Here is an 18,242-nt window from a genome sequence, read left to right as displayed (position 1 = left end):
AATGTCATGCTTGATTCTATTATTGCTTGCAAGGTCATTCAAAAATTATCAAAAATGAGTGTTATGTGCATAGTCATTGGCAAAGCTAATCAGTTTTGCTACTTGCTTAGGTGGCAACAACTGTGAAATTTTAATAAGCAAGCTAAGCCCAGCCAAGCTAGCCAGTTCATGCTAGCATCTGATGCGAGTTTTGCCCTTTATCACTTTCTCATCATCAGGTCAATGAGGGCTATTGTATAGAAGCTTGTTTTCACCATGGAATAAAAAAAATAGATAAAAGATGATCACGACTTTTCATCTCACAATTCTGACTTTATGACTCGCATTTGCGACTTTGTATTTCAGAACTTACTTTTTCTCTCACAATTCTGATTTTTTCTTGCAATTACGACTTTATAATTTGCTATTGCTACTTTATATCTCACAATTCTTAACTCAGAACTGCAAGACAAACTCGCAAGAAAAAAAGTCAGAATTATGAGATAAAAAGTAGCAATTACCTTTTGTATTTTTTTGTTCAGTGGTGGAAACAAGCTTCCATGTTATTGCTAATGTGCTACACTTGCTATAAGGCTAAATTAGCTCTCCTACTTTCTTAACGTTAATTAAAGTTGCTTTTGTCTTCCTTGGGAAACAGCAAAAATCAAACAAATTGAAAACCTCAAGGCTAAGTTCTGCTTTCCCTGCATGCTTGTTGTGAAACATTTAAGCTTATACATTGTGCCATATTCTTCCCTTGTGATGTCTCTGAGGAAAAAAGTTGCTAACTTTCACAATTTAGAGATTATTGACACCTCATTTCAAATATAATGAAATTATACAAGCTCAATTGTGCCCCGAGATCAGCGCTAGCCTAGTTGCCTAGTAGCCTAGCAGGTGTGCAAAAAAGCCTTTTCTGTCAAACATGGAAGCCATGACGCTAGTAATTATTATTTTGCACTTTCAGATACTTCTGGTGCTGTTGGCTGGTTTGGATGTGGTTTCTTTCGGAGCCTGTGTTGACTGGACATCAGTGTTTCTGCGGAAGCAGTAGACTCCGTAGAGGCGGAACTTCTTATCAGGGAAACCTAGGTTTCGGACACCGGGTTCTGGGCCCCCACAGCGTGTTCGAGGATTGACAATGGGGTAACGAATGCTGCCATCTTCCACCCATCCTGCCTCACAACGGTCCAAGAGCTGGATCTTCCAAGCGGCATACAGTTGTCCGACTTTGGCTATCACTGCATCATCACGTTGACATGCCTTTACTGCCTCAAGGTAGTTTACCTTCTTAAAACGTTTGAGAAAGTAAACATTTCCTGCAACAGAAACACAATTTTATAAGTTATTGAGTAGCTCACTATAAATGACTGAAATGCTGCAGTAGAAGAAACATGTTGTGATTGAATGCCGCAAAAGTTCTGACAAAAATGCACATTTTCTAAATCCTTACTAAAAAAAGAAATGTTACTGTATCAAATCTCCAAATTTGCATCATGATTTCAGAAGCTAAATTTATCATGATTAAAAAAAATGCATTTTGTTCAGGACTGGCTGGGTGAGGTGAAAAAAACAAGAAAAGGAGGTAAGGACAAAGAAAGAACAAAACATTTCAGACTGCCACCTGTTTTTCAGGAGTTTTTCACCTGTTTTTTCATTGATTTTCTGTTTGTTTATGTGACTGCTGACTGTTAGGACAGCACATCGTCTCATATTTCCCACTGGGCCATTCTGTAAATTTCCAGCAGCTGGTCAGTGTAGGGGTATTATTGAAAATTGCCCTAGCTATAAAGACTTCAGGACAAACTGTCCTCTCTAATAGCCCACTTGGGGATGAAAAGAAAAGCCTTTTGGCTCTCAATGACTCGACTGCAAGTGGGTTTGAAGAACCGGGCAAGTCTTGTGTACCCACTGGATCATGCAGCACTTAGTAACAAATGGCCTGAGCCTGAGCCAAAAATACAGTTTTCTTCCTGAAAATCAAAATCAATTCAACATTTAACTGTGCGAACGCCTATTATTCCCACAAGAATGGGACTCAAATATCATAAAATGACTCTGCACCCCAGAAGCTGTACTAAATCATAGTTTCCCGGAAATTTGATTGGATTTGGCCAATTTTCCAGGAATTGATGCATTGCTCAGTTAAGACTCCTTCATTTGTGGCACGGGCATTTGTTGGATATGTATCAGACGAAAGGCAGTAAAAGGAGAAGCAGGATAAACTTCTCAAAACCTGGTCCAACAGCCTTAGGCCAGAAGTGGTTACTGAGAAGCAATCCCTCCCTAGGCAACCACTCACCGTTGAGGTTCGAGGTAAAGCAAAAAGCATCATAGCGTTCGTCATCTTTGTGCCTGTAGCCATAGTTGCGGACACCGGGAGGGCTATCCTTACGGCCACATTGGTCTCGAGGATGGGAGATTGGGTACTGGACCGAGCCATCCTCTAACCAGCCGGCATTACACCAGTCCAAGCCCTCAAGCCAAGCCTTGTGTAGTTGTGCATGGGAGGCCAGAATTGCATCTTGCTGTCGGCACACATCCTCAGCCTGGTGATAGTTCAGCTTGTAGCGTCCGGATGGAGGGTAGTATGGGAACACCACACCTTTAAAAAGAGGTTCAGGGAAGTTGGTTCAATAGAAATATGACTCTTTATTTAATCTTAGTCACTACAATCAAAACACCTGGCCAACTTCCTGACCTTCAAGGTCTAGATTAACAAATCCTGTGTCGTCCTCCATGTCATTGGTGACCTCACACTCATAGCGGCCATAGTCTTGCAAGGTGATGTTGTGAATTATAACCGAAGCGTCTCCTGGCCCTGCCCTCTCCAGAGACACACGGCCACGGTAGGACCCAAATACCTTCTGTTGTCGCCCCAGTGCTACAAACACGTCTTCAAACTGGAAAGCATCAGAAACTTTTGTCCATTTTATGCGAATGCGGTGGGGGTCGACATTCTCTGGTTCATGGTGGTAACGGCAGGGAAGGGTGATTGTGCCACCACGATGGGTGATCACCTTACCTGGAGCAGTCTGGACTATCACTGCCCCAGTATCATCCTCTAGGGAAAAAGAGAGAGAAGTAAAGGAATCACTACACACATTGCACTGCATGCATTCAAGGTATCGGTGTGTTTCTGGGAATCAAACCCATGACTTTCGAGTTCCTAGCAGCAACTTCAGAAACCATGAGGGCCACATTCAAACCAAACTAGATTCAAGTTTCTGCAATTATATTTCTGTCATGACAACTCTCGGAGTGTTTGGCATGGTAATGCGTATGACAATGTTGATATGTTTGGTCTTTTGGGCAATAGATCTGTTACGCTGCTGCTGCAGACCAAGTACAGGACTTGCTACTGCCAATACATACACGACACACTGCTGTGAGCAAGTAAGACATGCTGCTGCTGTACAATATAGCATACATGAATTACCTGTAGCAGATCTATACTGGTGAAAATGGGGAAGGTAGAAGGTTTCTGAAAGTGTGCTGCACTGCTAAGGCAAATGCTTCCAATGTATTTTGAAGGTTGAGCACGCAAGCTAATTGGCTACTGATACAGCAGGAAACAATCAGCTGTGCCCTATAGATAATGATATGATTACAACCAGGTTGAGTTAAAGGACCTATTAGCCTATGCCGTCTAGAGTTTAATGACAGAACTTTGGATATCAGGGCTCGACAATAAGACTGCCCGATGGCCCGGGGCCAGTGTGAACGACGCTCGGGACAGTAGACAGAACGGTCACTTGCCCGATAGGGCCACTGTTGTAAGGGTGTGCGTTATACATCGCTTTTAACAATCTGACATAATTGAGGATGTCCCCCACTTTACAAAAACCAAACAAAAACACACCCATTGAGTGCATGCATACACTGCGTGACGTGGTCTAGTAGGTTAGACTAGTGCGCATGCTTATTTAGAGTGCACGATTTCACTGCATGATTTAGTCTATTAAAATGCATTTAGAATGCCTCAAGAATTCAAGATAACGGGCAAAAATGCCCCTGTATGTCTTTTACATGTATATAATTTAATATAGTTAACCTATATTACACAAAGAATGCCATTTTTCTCCAAATATCAGCATGACTACTAATGTGATATTGATTTTATACAACGTACAGTTTAATAAACGAGCAGTTTATATTAATTGACTTACATTTTAGACACCAAATCGCTTGTTTCGTTCTATTTCGCCAACGAAAATAGTTCCAAAGTCCACAGCATTGTTTTGAGTCTCTAAACAACACTTCCTGAGTGAATCAGACATTGTAATGATTTGGTTGAATCTCAATGACTCGCTCATTAACAGTGATTCGCTGCCACCTACTGGTGAGTTTAATTTCACATTTAAAGTATCTTTTCATTTTATAAATAATTTCAAATAACAGTATTTAATGTTTTATATTTTACAATAAGCAATAATAAAAATTTTATATTTTCAGCATTTCAAAACATTATGCATCTGTAACTACTCTTGACTGATTAACTTAATTTAATAAAGTTTAATCTAGTTATATAGTTATACATTAGATTACAATTTCTGTACCTGAAAAAAAAAAAAAAACGTTTATTTCATTTATGTTTATTCTGTTGTATTCATTTGTGCTATTACTTGTAATTTGATTTTTTGTTCCTATGTTATTACTGTTTACTTGTCTAACAATATTTAAAATTTAAGTGAGTTAATCTAGTAGCTATTGGAGTCATAATCTTATTTATTAAGGTTACATGTATCAAAAACATTAAACAATAACTAGGCTTATTTTCATTTTCTTTTCTTTTACTTTATTATTTTTTTTTTTTTTTATTGTGGGGCCAATTTTGGCAGGGCAAGTAAAAATTTTAACCACTGGCCCGAATGGGCCAGCAGAAAAAATACTTAGTATTGAGACCTGAATATGTATATAAATTACAGGTGAATTTAGGTAAATTGGACCACTTTTTCACAGTCATTCTTACTGTCAAATAAACGGCCTGATTTAACGGAGTTCATCAGAATTCACTCTATATTTAACCAAGAAACTTCCTGAAAGGTTTCCAGACTTTGTCGAATACCAAGGTTTGGGTGAAAATGAACCTGATTGTGAAACTTGGGACTGTCAAAAAGTATGTAATTTTGTGGTTTTCTTTTTCATGCAATTCATGTTCATTTTCATTTCAGATATATCCACATCTGTCATTAGTTTTGTGGTTTGTCCTTTTCGATTGAGAGTACTCAACTGCCGTGTCAAATCAGCCTAAAATCTCCATTGTGTGTTATTATCTTTTAAATCCTTAGCCTTTTCTATTATTTCCCACAGAGACCATTGCTTTAGTCTGAAGGCTGTTCAAAGGCACTTGAAGCATAGCTGGAATTGAAAGTGACGAGTGCTCCTCCAAGCCAGCAAGTCTTAAGGGTGTGAACCATAGCGATCAAACAACACCTTTTCTAATAGCTATCCAAGATCTTCCTGACAGACCTCAAGGGCCGTAATCAGCCTTGACATCTGCTCATTTAAACTGTCAGCTGGAAACCTGGCACTCTGAAAGGTTTGTTACCAAAACACCTTTTCTTTTGAAAGCAGGGTTGCCAAACATGTCAAATCATTAATTCAACCAGAGACAGCTAAAGAACAAGTATTTAATCTGAAGAAAATGGGTCTAAACTGGAAGCAATGTCACTGTAACCAGACTTTTTGAAAGTAATTTGCAGCTGCCAAGTAAATGTTGGGACCATGCTGTGAGAGGACAGCTAGTGCAACAGCTATTGGCAATTAAAGGTTGTTTTTCCTTGCTTATATAAAAATGAATAACAAATTAAAAAAAAGACCTAGTGGACCTGAAACTGATTATGCAGTATGTTTACTTGCTTTAGTGGCATCATCCTATTATATAAGTATGTAAAGAGTATCAGACGATGCATATTGCTTGTATTTATCCAAGCCTGGAGTAGCCACTACAACTGGGGTTTGTAAGAGATTTTCTTTTAATACATCTGGTGGTCAGCTACTGAACTTGAGAAGTGGGATCATACATTAAATGATGACTCTTGTGGGTGGAGTGTCTCTAGGTCAAAATTTACATGAAGTGCTCTGCCTAGCAATGCACTTACACAATTTATTTGTTGGCTGTATGTTTAACATGGTAGCAGCAGAATGCAAGTAGGCGGCTGTCAGTAGGTACCATAACCTTGTTCTGATTACACTGCATTCGCAGATTTGCATTACTTACATTGTGATCTGGGACATCAGTGTGGCACAGAAGAAAAAGTTCTTACCCATTACATGAACAACTCTCCTCCGTCCTTTCTCCAAGTCGGCTGGGTAGGTGTTCACAAAGGGTGAAAGGAACAACAGTGTGCAGGTAATGGTTTCCAGGCACAAGATCTTTTTTTAAAAAAAATAAATAAATAAATAAATAAAATAAATAAAACACAAAGAGAGAGAGAACAACTAGGCTTTGTTCATATTGTGCACAAATCTTTAAGACTGTTTACACTGATATTTTTGCATGTGACTAAATACAATCTGCATGTTCATACATATGGATGTGGTTTGGATCACGTTTGTGAACGTTTTTGTCGACGTTATGTCAAAAACATCTAATTTTTGGTCTAATCTGAACAAAGCCAAGCAGAGTTTGTTTAAAAATGTGGGCCTTTATTCCATCTTCATCTTATGTAACATGATCCAGACCACACATATACACACACTACTACTACTACTGCTGCAGCAGCACTGACGCCAGCCCAAACACATTATATACGACGACACAGCTGAATCATACACCGTCATCCTCAAATCCTCTTACAGCATCTTTGAGCATCCCCTACCGCAATGCACTGCGCATTATCAAGGTTACAGAAGCAAAACCCACACATGCAATCTGAACTCACCATCATCATGAGAGGACGCGTCTTATGTTGAGATGAGATAAAGTTATTATTGCTCCAGTGGACGGACGCGTCTTCTAGTGCAGCTGTCCCGATCCTGACTCGGTATCACTGCAGATGTCTGTCGCGTCTCATCACACTGCTGCTGACGGTATCAGAAGTGGAAGACGCTCTCATTTACGGCTGAAGAAAAGACCTAGGCTGTTGTAGAGTGACTGTGATGATAAAGACAGTCGGCAGTATCATTTTTATCGTACGCTATACTAAGTTGTATTTGTATAGCTTCCTTTGTTTTTGGCTGCGTACGTTGCAGACCTCGTTGAATTTGTTAATCTCGGTGCTTGTAGCTTTACTCGATAAGTTTATTTGGTAAATTATTTTGTCGTGAATATTTAACCTCAAATCTCACGAAAACTTATTTATCACTTCGGAGCCATTTCCAATGCAGTATGTTATCTCGCTTTGCAAGTATGTTTTGAGTCTGGATATATGGTAAATGGAGTATGCTTTATCGTAAAAATGTGTTAATATAATGTCTTAGCTATAATGAGTGAATAAATTCACTTATTTCGTTTTAACCGAGCGAGCCACATACAAGACTCGCGTACTCAGTGAATACTAAGTACTGACAGACATGACGTCTCATACAGGAAGGGGAATTAGCTCAAATGGTAGAGCGCTCGCTGCGCAAAGGAAGGGGCCCAATCTTTACGCCCGCACGCAAGCGAAAAAGACGCAGAAAACCGGAATACGCCGGCAAATTTCCCCTGCAACAATATTCGTACTATATTCCCGTGCGATATGGGGGAGTTTTAGTTACATGTGAAACAAGTCACTGTCCGCGGCCTGGGCTCGAACCCATGATCTGCGCGACAAAGTATCCAAGGACGTGCTGTCATCTGTCTAGTACATGTGTATTGTTAGGTATCCAATCAAGTGCTTAAAATGATAAATATTAATCAATATAATATGTAATAGATAACTAAATCTATGACATATAATTATATTGATTGATATTTAGTATTTTGTGTATATTATTTTAGCAGCATATTACATGTTTATGGTAAAGAAAATGAATAAAAATGTTTCTTCAAAGATGTGTTTTTTGTCTGGGATATGATTTATCAAATCAAAAGACACTTCAATTGTAAAATATTTTATTAAAATTAATACACACAAATATTGAAATGAGTACACAAACACATTAGATATTTTTAAAATAGTTTTTGAATATATCAATGTTTTTTTTATATCAACATATATATTTTTTTACAATATATTGCTTATTTAAGGACTGAGAAAGAAAAAAAACTTCTTAAGCTTTGTTTAGTCATGCTGTCTGTAAATAACAGATATTATATTATTCTTATGCTTACATGTGCAATTAAAACAGATAATGTGAAAAAAATAATGATTCTCCTTCAAATAATAAACATATATCTTACAGGTTTTCAAAATAAGAATTTTAATAACTACATGCAAACACACACAATATATACAGACAGGACAATATGAAAGGGTGGGCCCATGAAATATATACAAATATGTACAGGACAATATGAAAGGGTGGGCCCATGAAATATATACAAATATGTACAGGACAATATGAAAGGGTGGGCCCATGAAATATATACAAATATGTACAGGACAATATGAAAGGGTGGGCCCATGTAATACAAATATGTACAGGACAATATGAAAGGGTGGGCCCATGAAATATATACAAATATGTACAGGACAATATGAAAGGGTGGGCCCATGTAATACAAATATGTACAGGACAATATGAAAGGGTGGGCCCATGAAATATATACAAATATGTACAGGACAATATGAAAGGGTGGGCCCATGAAATATATACAAATATGTACAGGACAATATGAAAGGGTGGGCCCATGAAATAAATACAAATATGTACAGGACAATATGAAAGGGTGGGCCCATGTAATATATACAAATATGTACATGACAATATGAAAGGGTGGGCCCATGAAATATATACAAATATGTACAGGACAATATGAAAGGGTGGGCCCATGTAATATATACAAATATGTACTGGACAATATGAAAGGGTGGGCCCATGAAATATATACAAATATGTATAGGACCAGCAACATTGAACAAAGCATAAAATGGATGTCTATCAAGCTAAAGATTACAAATATTTACAAACACTAAGAAAATGGTAAGTATTTACAATTATTTACAATAGACGCATTATATTATTAATTAGATAGATTGGTCTGTACAACTCTTGTGGTAGATATAATAGATATAAATTATTTACATAGTATAATATATAGTATTTACAGGCAGGGGGTGAAAGTGTCCACCTCTGCACTATGGCAGTGGGTTTCCTGGCTTCTTGTGCTGGCGCTGTTCTGCCAGCCACTCCTCTAGAGATTTACCACCCGGAGGAATGGGGGCAAAAAGTGGCATTCCCATAGCGGCTGTGGCCAAAATCCTTTGTTTTGGGTTGCCCACACTTACTGCACGTATTAAATGGCACACCACGAACATATTTTCTTTTGTAGGTTCCAGCGGCCTCCTCTTTAGCCCTGCGCCGCCTGTTTCTCTGTGTAAAGCGAGACACAGACACAGGGGCAATGGGAGCAGCAACAACTGGACCTGCAGGGGACACAACTGCAGAAGTACCTGCACCAGATCCCATCACAAGCGGGTTCACAATTAAGAACCCTGACAATGGCTCAAGAGCAGGCAGTGTAGGAGGAGCCGCTGGTGCAGGAGTGATAGGGCGCACTGCTGTGACACTACCAGGTCGTCTGCCTGGCCGCAGGTGAGGAGCCTGTCCCTCCCTGTTTGGAGGGAGCACAAACTCATGCTGTGGCCCAGATGTTGTGGGAGCCTCCTCTAACCTCTCCTGGGCAGGAGGGAGCTGTGTGGTGGCTACAGGGATGCGGTCCTCTGCAGCCAGGCCTTGTGTAAGAACACTCATCTCCTGGGTGTTCTTCTTAAGTTGAAACCTGCACAGACATAATTTATATTACAGTTATAATATATGACACTAATCCTTTAATACAAGGTTTTACATCTACTGTGCCTACCACTGAATGAGTGTCCTTTGGTTAAGCTCAAAAAGCTGGATTGACGTGTCATCCATCAGCGGTCGACTGCTCAGCACCAGTTCTCTGATGTGATGGTAGTCTGCCAAGATTTTGGTCCATCGAGGAATGCGGACACCAGCCTTCTTACTCGGGGACTTATGGACTTCACACAGCTTGATGCACATGGCCTCGACCAAGCGGCTGGTGTTGGGCCACTGAGCTGGCCCGCCTGGATGGCCGATCAAGCACCTCTTCACGCTCTCCACCCCTGGGGTCACTCTGGTGCCTTTAGGGGCCTTGAAGCGGCCCTGTGTGAGCTTGGCCTGATGTCTGGGCTGATACTGAATCCTGGCCTTGTCTCCAGCAGCAAGAGCACTCCAGAGGCAGATAATCTCTCTCACCTGCTGCTCATCCAAGTAAGGGGCTTGACGGAGGTCCACCAAATATCCAGCCAAATTCTGAACTTTGTCCCAGCCAGCAACACCATCGGGCCCAAGAACTGGTGCCTACAAAATGTATTCATTAATATATACAAAATGTCATAATTTAGAGCATAAAATATTCTGATTAAGCTATACTAACTTGAGCCTGGTCTGTTGCACTGCTCCCTGTAGATGGTGCAGGGCCAGATGATGCAGCCAGCTGGTCTGGAGCCTGAGGTGGCTGTTGTGACAGCCCTGAGACTGTGACAGGAGGAGGAGGAGGCTGCCCATCTCTGTCACGAGATGTGGATGGCTGAGGTGAGAGGGATGGTGTGTGCAGGAGTCTGAAGGGGAGAGGCCTGAGGTGGACTGGTCCAGGGAGAGCTGGAGGAGTCATCCTCTGTCAACACTGGCACTGTGATGTCCTCAGTGTCTTCCTCCACAAAGCCCTCATCCTGGACCTCCTCATCATCAATCTGGTCAACCAGCCTGTCCTCCTCAGCTGGGTTCTCAATCACAGTCAGTGTTCTTCCGGTCTGGCTGTACAGATACTCAATACCCAGCAATTCACCTGAAAAAGAAAATTTTAATGAGCACAGAATTTAAAAATACATTTTTGTACTGGTAATAATATTTATTGTTTGAATTTGATTCTTGCCTGTGTAAACCCCAGGAGGGTGATAGCGCTCATCCAAGGGCTTCCCCAGAACCCTGCGGCTGAGCTGGTCCACAGCCTCCCTCAGAGCACTGCCATAGCTCCTCAGAGTGGATTGCCCCTTTACTGCCTCCTCCATTCGGTCTTCATTCCACCGCATCAGGCCTTCCAGGAGGTAGGCCTGAAAGTGGGCATCGCTGGCACTGGTTCCTATCATTTCAACAATAAATAATTAATGTACAATTTGTTTGCCAAAGAAAATGGCTTGAGTACTTTTGCGATTTACCAGAGAAGTGTTAACCCACCTGGGATGAAGCGGTTTAAGTGGAGGTGGAACGACTCCAGGGAGGTAGAGCCACGTGCGCACCGATAACAGCAGAGCACCACACTGCCCTTCTTCAGTGTGCCCGTCTTGATATACAGAGGGAAGCCCTCTGGGTCCTGAATACAGGCAATGTGTCTCTGCTGGTCTTTCCAGATTTGCTGGATGCGCTCATGGTCTAGCAGTGGAACTCCCAGGGTGTCCTTTCCTCCCTCACTGTCAAACTGATCAATGAGCGCCTTGATCAGTCTTGTGGTCTCCTCCACTCCCCTGGTCCTCCTCCGGCAGTGCAACGCCAACTCCCTCCTGCTGATCCGCGCACACAGTGCCTTTTCTGATAGCAGGCCCATCTGTCTCGCCAGTAGCTCACCCTGCTTAGCCAGCCGAAGAGCAGCAACATCCTCAGCATCCCATTCAAAAATGCACCTGGAGAGACGTGCCATAAAGATGCCATAGAGTGGATGAGCCTCCGTGGTGACTCCCGCCGCGAACCGCCGCATGAAGTGCCAGATGTCAAGGCGCACTTGGAGCTCATTCCACTCTGGAAAACATGGCCTTGATCTGTGACTGGCCATATGGGCTGCAGCAGTCTCGGTCCACGTACATGATAGCCGGTGGTGCTACTCCAGCCTGCCTGTAGCGCTTCATGAGCCCTGCTGCCATGGGCCACAGTCCGTGACCCTCTGCGGCTGTGAGCACGGACACCAGGACTTGGCCATGCTCATTGCCCACATTTGTACTCCAGGCAGCAGTGTTAGCTGCAGCACCAGCAAGTTTTTTGGTAACCTGTGAGGTAAAATAAATGTAACATAAGCTGTATGCACATTCACAACAATCATTAAAATAAATAACTCTATCTTACTTTTTTTGTAGAGTCCATCTTGAGGACAGAACCAAAAACAGATGTTATTTTGGCCTTGATCTCATCCAGCCGCATCAGCACATCCCTGGCATACACTGCCAACAGCCACTTGGGCTTAGGGAGGGCAGGTAAGGGTGGTGGCTCTGCGAACACAGGAGGGGGATGACGGTGGACCTGGTGAAGGGTTCACAGGCAGTCAGGTACTGCAGCACACGCTGTGTCCACGCCCTCGCTGTGCTCCTCACTCAGCTTTTTATAAAGCTGAGTCACACTGCTGCCCAGGGTCCTCTCCCTCATCATCCTGAGCACCCGGTAGTCACAGGAGTACCTACAGAGAGTACAATAATGCCACTAAATGTCATGAATTACTCAAAATATTTTAGTATATAAATGTATACATAAGTGAAGCAATAAAATATATTCCAAATATATGTGTATCTTCTACTTTCATTATACAGGGTAGCTCAAGGTTTTGTCTTGTAAAAGTTAAGACCTTTTTAAGACTTATTAATGCCACTTAGAATCAAATTTAATGCCAAGATTGCCGGCAAAAGGCCAATATTCTGTATAAATTGTATAAAATCTGTATTAAAATCTAGTACAGGTGAAATAACTCCAGTTCTGCATTTCAAATACTTACTAAATAAAAGGGTGACAAGATATTCGTAAAACCTCTATTGATAAAATTTGTTGCTAAGTAAATTCACAAAATTCACATCCAACTCTCAAAAAACAGACTTCTCTGTTGTTACTTACAAAGTAATGATCTATAATATGTTTTTGGCAAGTATAAGACTAAAAAAAAAACAGGACTTAGATGTCCTAATTTGACAATTTATGACCTACATGAACAAAATTTAAAACCTGTTTATACAATTTAATACTTTTAAGACCTTGTGGCTGCCCTGTTATAATTGTGTAATACCTGTATGTCAGCAAAGCAGGGAACTGACAGCGATGCCCCATATCCAGCTGTCCCAGGATGTCTTCAGACCAGGCAGGATACTTCTTTTTGCACCGCTTGCACTCCAGGTACTCTGTGGCGAGGTCATACCACCCATCTATGTCCAGGACCTTGCGCACAGTGCGGTAGAGGCCAGCAGCAGTCAGTTTGTGGTTACTGCAGGCCGGCTGGACACAGACAAGTGGAATGGACCACATCTTCAGTGGCATCCAAAGAAAAAGAGGGCGGCAGAAAAAGAGGTCAGGAGAGGCGGGAGGCTGGGCGTGGATGAGCGGTGGCTGGGAGGATACCACCAGAGCTTCAGCTGTGGGACCAGGTCTGGCTTTCCTGTTTTGGCACTGGCTCTGAACAGAGTCTTCCTGATCCAGTCCTGTTGGAAATGCGGAAGGTGCTCGTTCCAGTGGACAGGGAGCTCAGTTGGCGGCTGGAACACTGGCTCAGGTCTCCACATGGCTGGAGGTGTAGGGGCAGGAGCCTCTGAGGCAAAAGTGGCTGGAGCTTATATAGAAAAAACATACAATTAGTTTTAGTTATTTAAAGATTGTCACTGCTGTCTTAGTAATGAGCTACAACTACAACCCACCCACCCAGCACTGATGGACAGCTACTACAGTTACTACAATTAGTACAAAATGTTTACTGCATGATTAATAGTTAGCCATAATGGTGAAATGAGTTATACTGGTGTTATGAAGCAAGAGGTAAATATCAGCAGCTTTTTCAGCATGATTACCATTAAATCAAATATAGAGAGGAAAGTGAGATGGGATTATATGAGTATAAAGAAAAGCAGCCCCAAGACACATAATCTACTGTGAGCCCCTCTAATAACTACAACATTCAGTCACCACACTTACAACCGGGGGAGAGCAAGGGATGTGGGATGTTTAGGAGAGAGGAGAATGAGTGTTAGTCTGCGATTATAACAAAAATAGCAAGTAAACATATTTTACATACACCTTTACATTTCCTTATTGTTTTGAAGAGGTGCACTCAAAGAATGCATGTTGCTCGAGACTTGATATGTGACATTTCTCTGTACAGTAAAATAAAAAACATTTGGACATAAACACAGAATTTATATTATCACAGATCTGTATTTGAAATATCTGTTTAGTATAACACACCTTTAGGAAGTTGCTCTTCAGCTTGGGAGGCAACAGTTACCATCTCCAGATCATCATCCTCCACAAAGAAGTCACCTGCAGCTGTGTCTGTAAAATAACATTAACATTAAACACACACACAAGCACATATTAACAATACACCTGTACGCAGTGAAGCATGTACTCACCAGAGGAGAAGAGCTGTCTCCGGGCTGCAGGTTTTGATGGTGAGGGAAAACGTGGGACCGCAGCTGATGTTGAGAAAGGTATATTTTAGATTAATTAGCAAAAACTGTTTTCTTTTTTTCTGTACAGTTCACTCTAGTACTTACGAGGTTTAACTGGAGACATCAGTTTTTTTGCCAACAGTGAACCAGACAGAGGTTTTTCAAGAGCCAACAGGCCCTTCACAGTGGCACTCAGGTGTACCCCAGTCTGTGTGGCAGCAGGTGGAGGCACTGACAGTGAGGCAGTGGTGTCAGGCTCTTTTGGTGCAGCTGAAGCCTGCCTTTTCTGTACATAGGCCTTGAAGATGGCCATGTTGGTGTTGGGCCTGGCTTTTGCCTTCTTCAAGTAGGTGATGAGGGCCCGGGCCTCCTTGCTTTGGTCCTCATACACCTCTCCTTCATAGACCTCCCCCCGGAAGTCTCCAAACTCCACCATTAGACACCCCTGGTCTCCAGTCTCCCGAGCCGCTGCCATCATGCCCTGTTTCTTTTTGTACACCTCAACCTCTTCCCCTATCTCCTTGATCTGGGAGGTGTACCTGAGGAACAGATGTTTGTTTGAAGAGAGCGGGTTGTCCCTCTCCTCCTCCCCAGCAATGCTGACGACCAGGTACACAGCATACCCCAGCGAGTTCTCCAGCAGCCACCGGAACCGCTGGCCCTGGTATTTACCAAACTGGAGCTTGCAGTGAGCCAGCACCAAGAACTGGTCACCAGGATCCCCTCCATTCTCCCTAACAAAAGCAGTGGCCTCGGCCAGCACCTCCTCTTTACACCTGGCTCTCCCAGACACCACGGTCTCACTCCGATTCGCCTCCTCAGTTGGCCCCATAAGGAGACGATCCAGAGAGGATGTTCTACGGAACACTGGGTACGCATACATAATCTGAAATAAAACATAAGTAAATAAAAGTGTGGGTTACATTTAGAGACATTATAGTTTTAAAATAATAATAAGTATCATAATGCATTGGATTTATATATCACTTCTAGAAGATATAGGAGTATTAAGACTTCCACATCACGTTTTAGAGACAGTACTTACCCTCTGGTTATCAGATATCTGAACTTGCACTGAGTGCTAGTACCACTTTATTAACTGTATGCATTGAGTGTTGTATTTATGTTTGAGAGTTGTACCAAGACAAATTCCTATCAACTGTGTTGACATGGCAATACATTTATTGAATTGAATTGAATTGAATTCTCAGCATTCAAAGAACTTAAAATATTGATTCATTCCAAAATACCACAGCTGCCCTGGGGCAGTAAGTAATACTAGAGAGTAAATACTATAAAATATAATATCATTATGTTTAACTGTGTATTGTATCATGTGTATTATGTGTAAATAGAAATCACTGTCTTGACAGCGAACCCGCCCTAAAAGCAATTTACCGCCATATTTTAAGCGGGATGTAAATTCACTATTATTTTATTCAAAAAATATTAAATAAAAAGAATTATATACAATCTTTACGTTGCTTTAACACCATATATCATGTGCAGACCATCCCGTAATTTGTAGTCATATCAATAGTGGGGCGAACAACAAATGAAGCGCAATTTAGGCGGGCATTTATGCATAAAATATTATTTTACTGGGCTGTAAAGATTTTACTTTTATTTAAAATATTAAGATATACTATAAAATATATACGGATACGGATTTTGGTAAGTAAGTTAGTACTGTATTTTTTAATATAAGTTACCTTCAGATGTTCATGTTTATTTCGAGTTGTAACTAGTAAAGCGCCCGCGCCCCCACCCCTTCGGATATACACGATTCACATAAATAACATATTTTGATTTCAGAACGGCGAATTTCGCCGAAAATAATAATTCAATAATAATTAAAACATAGCCTTACCCAAAGCTGTTAGATAACGTTACCTATTGCAATGCAAAGATGACAATAATAACGGTCAAAAGTACGTTAATCAATAGGAGAGAAACGCGATTGGTCAAAACAAAGTAAGCCACGGGAGAGAAACGTGATTGGTCAAAAGTAAGCCACAGCAGAGGAACGTGATTGGTCAAAAGTAAGCCACCTCAGCAGAGAAACGCGATTGGTCAAAAGTAAGCCACAGCAGAGAAACGCGATTGGTCAAAAGTAAGCCACAGCAGAGAAACGTGATTGGTCAAAAGTAAGCCACAGCAGAGAAACGTGATTGGTCAAAAGTAAGCCACAGCAGAGAAACGTGATTGGCTCATGTGGGCTTACTTTGGGCTTACTTTGGCTCAATCGGTAGGAAGCAGTAGGCGCAAGCGAGAGGTAGCGGGATCGATGCCCGCATTCTCCAATGTTTTTTTTTTCCCCCGCTGTTCGAAAATGTACACTTTTCATTTTAGCGCTCGTTATCTGCTTCTGAATATTTACAAGATACTGAGATTAAAATGACTGAAAGTTAACCGCCTACAGCAGCGGTTCTCAACCTTTTTTCCCAATGTGCAAGTCTCGAAATGGCTGGTAGTGTGACTTCTTCATATCAAAGTGAAACTATCTTGTTCAATAAACTCACGTTAAACAAACCCCTGATATACAGTTGCATGTCACAGAAAATGAGAACAATGTATTCCACCACATAACTTACTTAGCATTACCGTAATAAGATAATAATGCTCAATGAACATATACAAGCACTTTAAGTAACTATTTAACTCTGGGTGTAAATTCTCTTTAACAGCATCATAAACAATGACAGAATGTTATATAGGCCACAAACGCCTTTAATAAGCAAATGTTATTCAACTATCTTTACAAACAACATACAATCTCGGACGATATCATTCTGTCACGTCGCAGTCCCTCGCGCAGCATCTGCATATTTATCGATTTAAAATACAAGTACATCAAACAAACACATCGAATTCACATGTCTTTTGACACTGTACGTTTAGCATATGCCAAGTACTTTACTACAGAGCAAACAAAGTCTGCCCATCTCTCGCTCACTGACAGCAAACTGATTCTTCAATTCGTCTTACCTTCGCTGCTAATGCTACGACTCTTCTTGTTTGCAATGCGTTCTTTCATTGGTATGTTCCTCATTTCGTTTTTCTCATCTAATAACAAATTTGCCCATTTTGATCCCTAAATTTACAAAACTATAATGGCTGCTCTGCCAAAGCGCGCGCTTGTAAGTGTTCGTATACTAACCCACCCATACTAGTATGTCTGCGCATGTCTGAAAATAATAGGCCAAATAATTTTATATGACAAAAAACATTATAGTTCAAACTTATATTAATTTAATCTATTTTAATTTAATTTAAAAAATAATAATAGTAAATTGTAAAACTGGAATTTATTTATTTTATAAGGTCGGCTTATCGTGGGCCGCGTGATATTTATGACAGGCCGCGGGTTGAGAACCACTGGTCTACAGTGTCCATGTTGCAGAACTGATCACAGCCTGTATTGACCTTCTTAGGAACTAATGCACTGTCTATTAAATTTATTTGAGCAATTAATTACAGTATTATGTGTAACATTTTATTGATGCCATTCATAGCGACTTCTCCTTTATTAAAACGGTATTATTATGGATAATTATATTTGAAGTAATGAGAATTTAAAAAAAAAAAAAAGTGTTAGGGTGAGTTTTCACATGTTTTGGGAGTTTTATATTTAATAATTATAATATTTCTTGGCCAAAATAACCTTTTGATATTTTTGTATGTTATGCATTTGACATTTTTGCAGTTTATTGAATGATTTTTATAAGTGTTTTAGTGTGGCAGTGTTACAAA

At 40.9% G+C, this 18,242-nt stretch overlaps 1 protein-coding gene across 1 annotated transcript; it reads right to left on the bottom strand.

The window, feature by feature from the left end:
• Positions 1 to 728: 728 nt before the first annotated feature.
• Positions 729 to 6,996, bottom strand: hapln4 (hyaluronan and proteoglycan link protein 4). The gene is made up of 5 exons (XM_067398654.1): positions 6,867 to 6,996; positions 6,249 to 6,357; positions 2,681 to 3,043; positions 2,282 to 2,584; positions 729 to 1,298 (listed from the first exon to the last, which is right to left on the bottom strand). Exons 1-5 carry the CDS (start codon positions 6,873 to 6,875, stop codon positions 943 to 945), a joined length of 1,140 nt encoding a protein of 379 aa, XP_067254755.1. The 5' UTR covers positions 6,876 to 6,996; the 3' UTR covers positions 729 to 942.
• Positions 6,997 to 18,242: the final 11,246 nt, after the last annotated feature.

This window comes from Chanodichthys erythropterus, chromosome 10 (genome assembly GCF_024489055.1).
Source record: "Chanodichthys erythropterus isolate Z2021 chromosome 10, ASM2448905v1, whole genome shotgun sequence".
NCBI classification, from domain to species: Eukaryota; Metazoa; Chordata; class Actinopteri; order Cypriniformes; family Xenocyprididae; genus Chanodichthys; species Chanodichthys erythropterus.
This window is presented reverse-complemented; position numbering and strand designations above follow the sequence as displayed.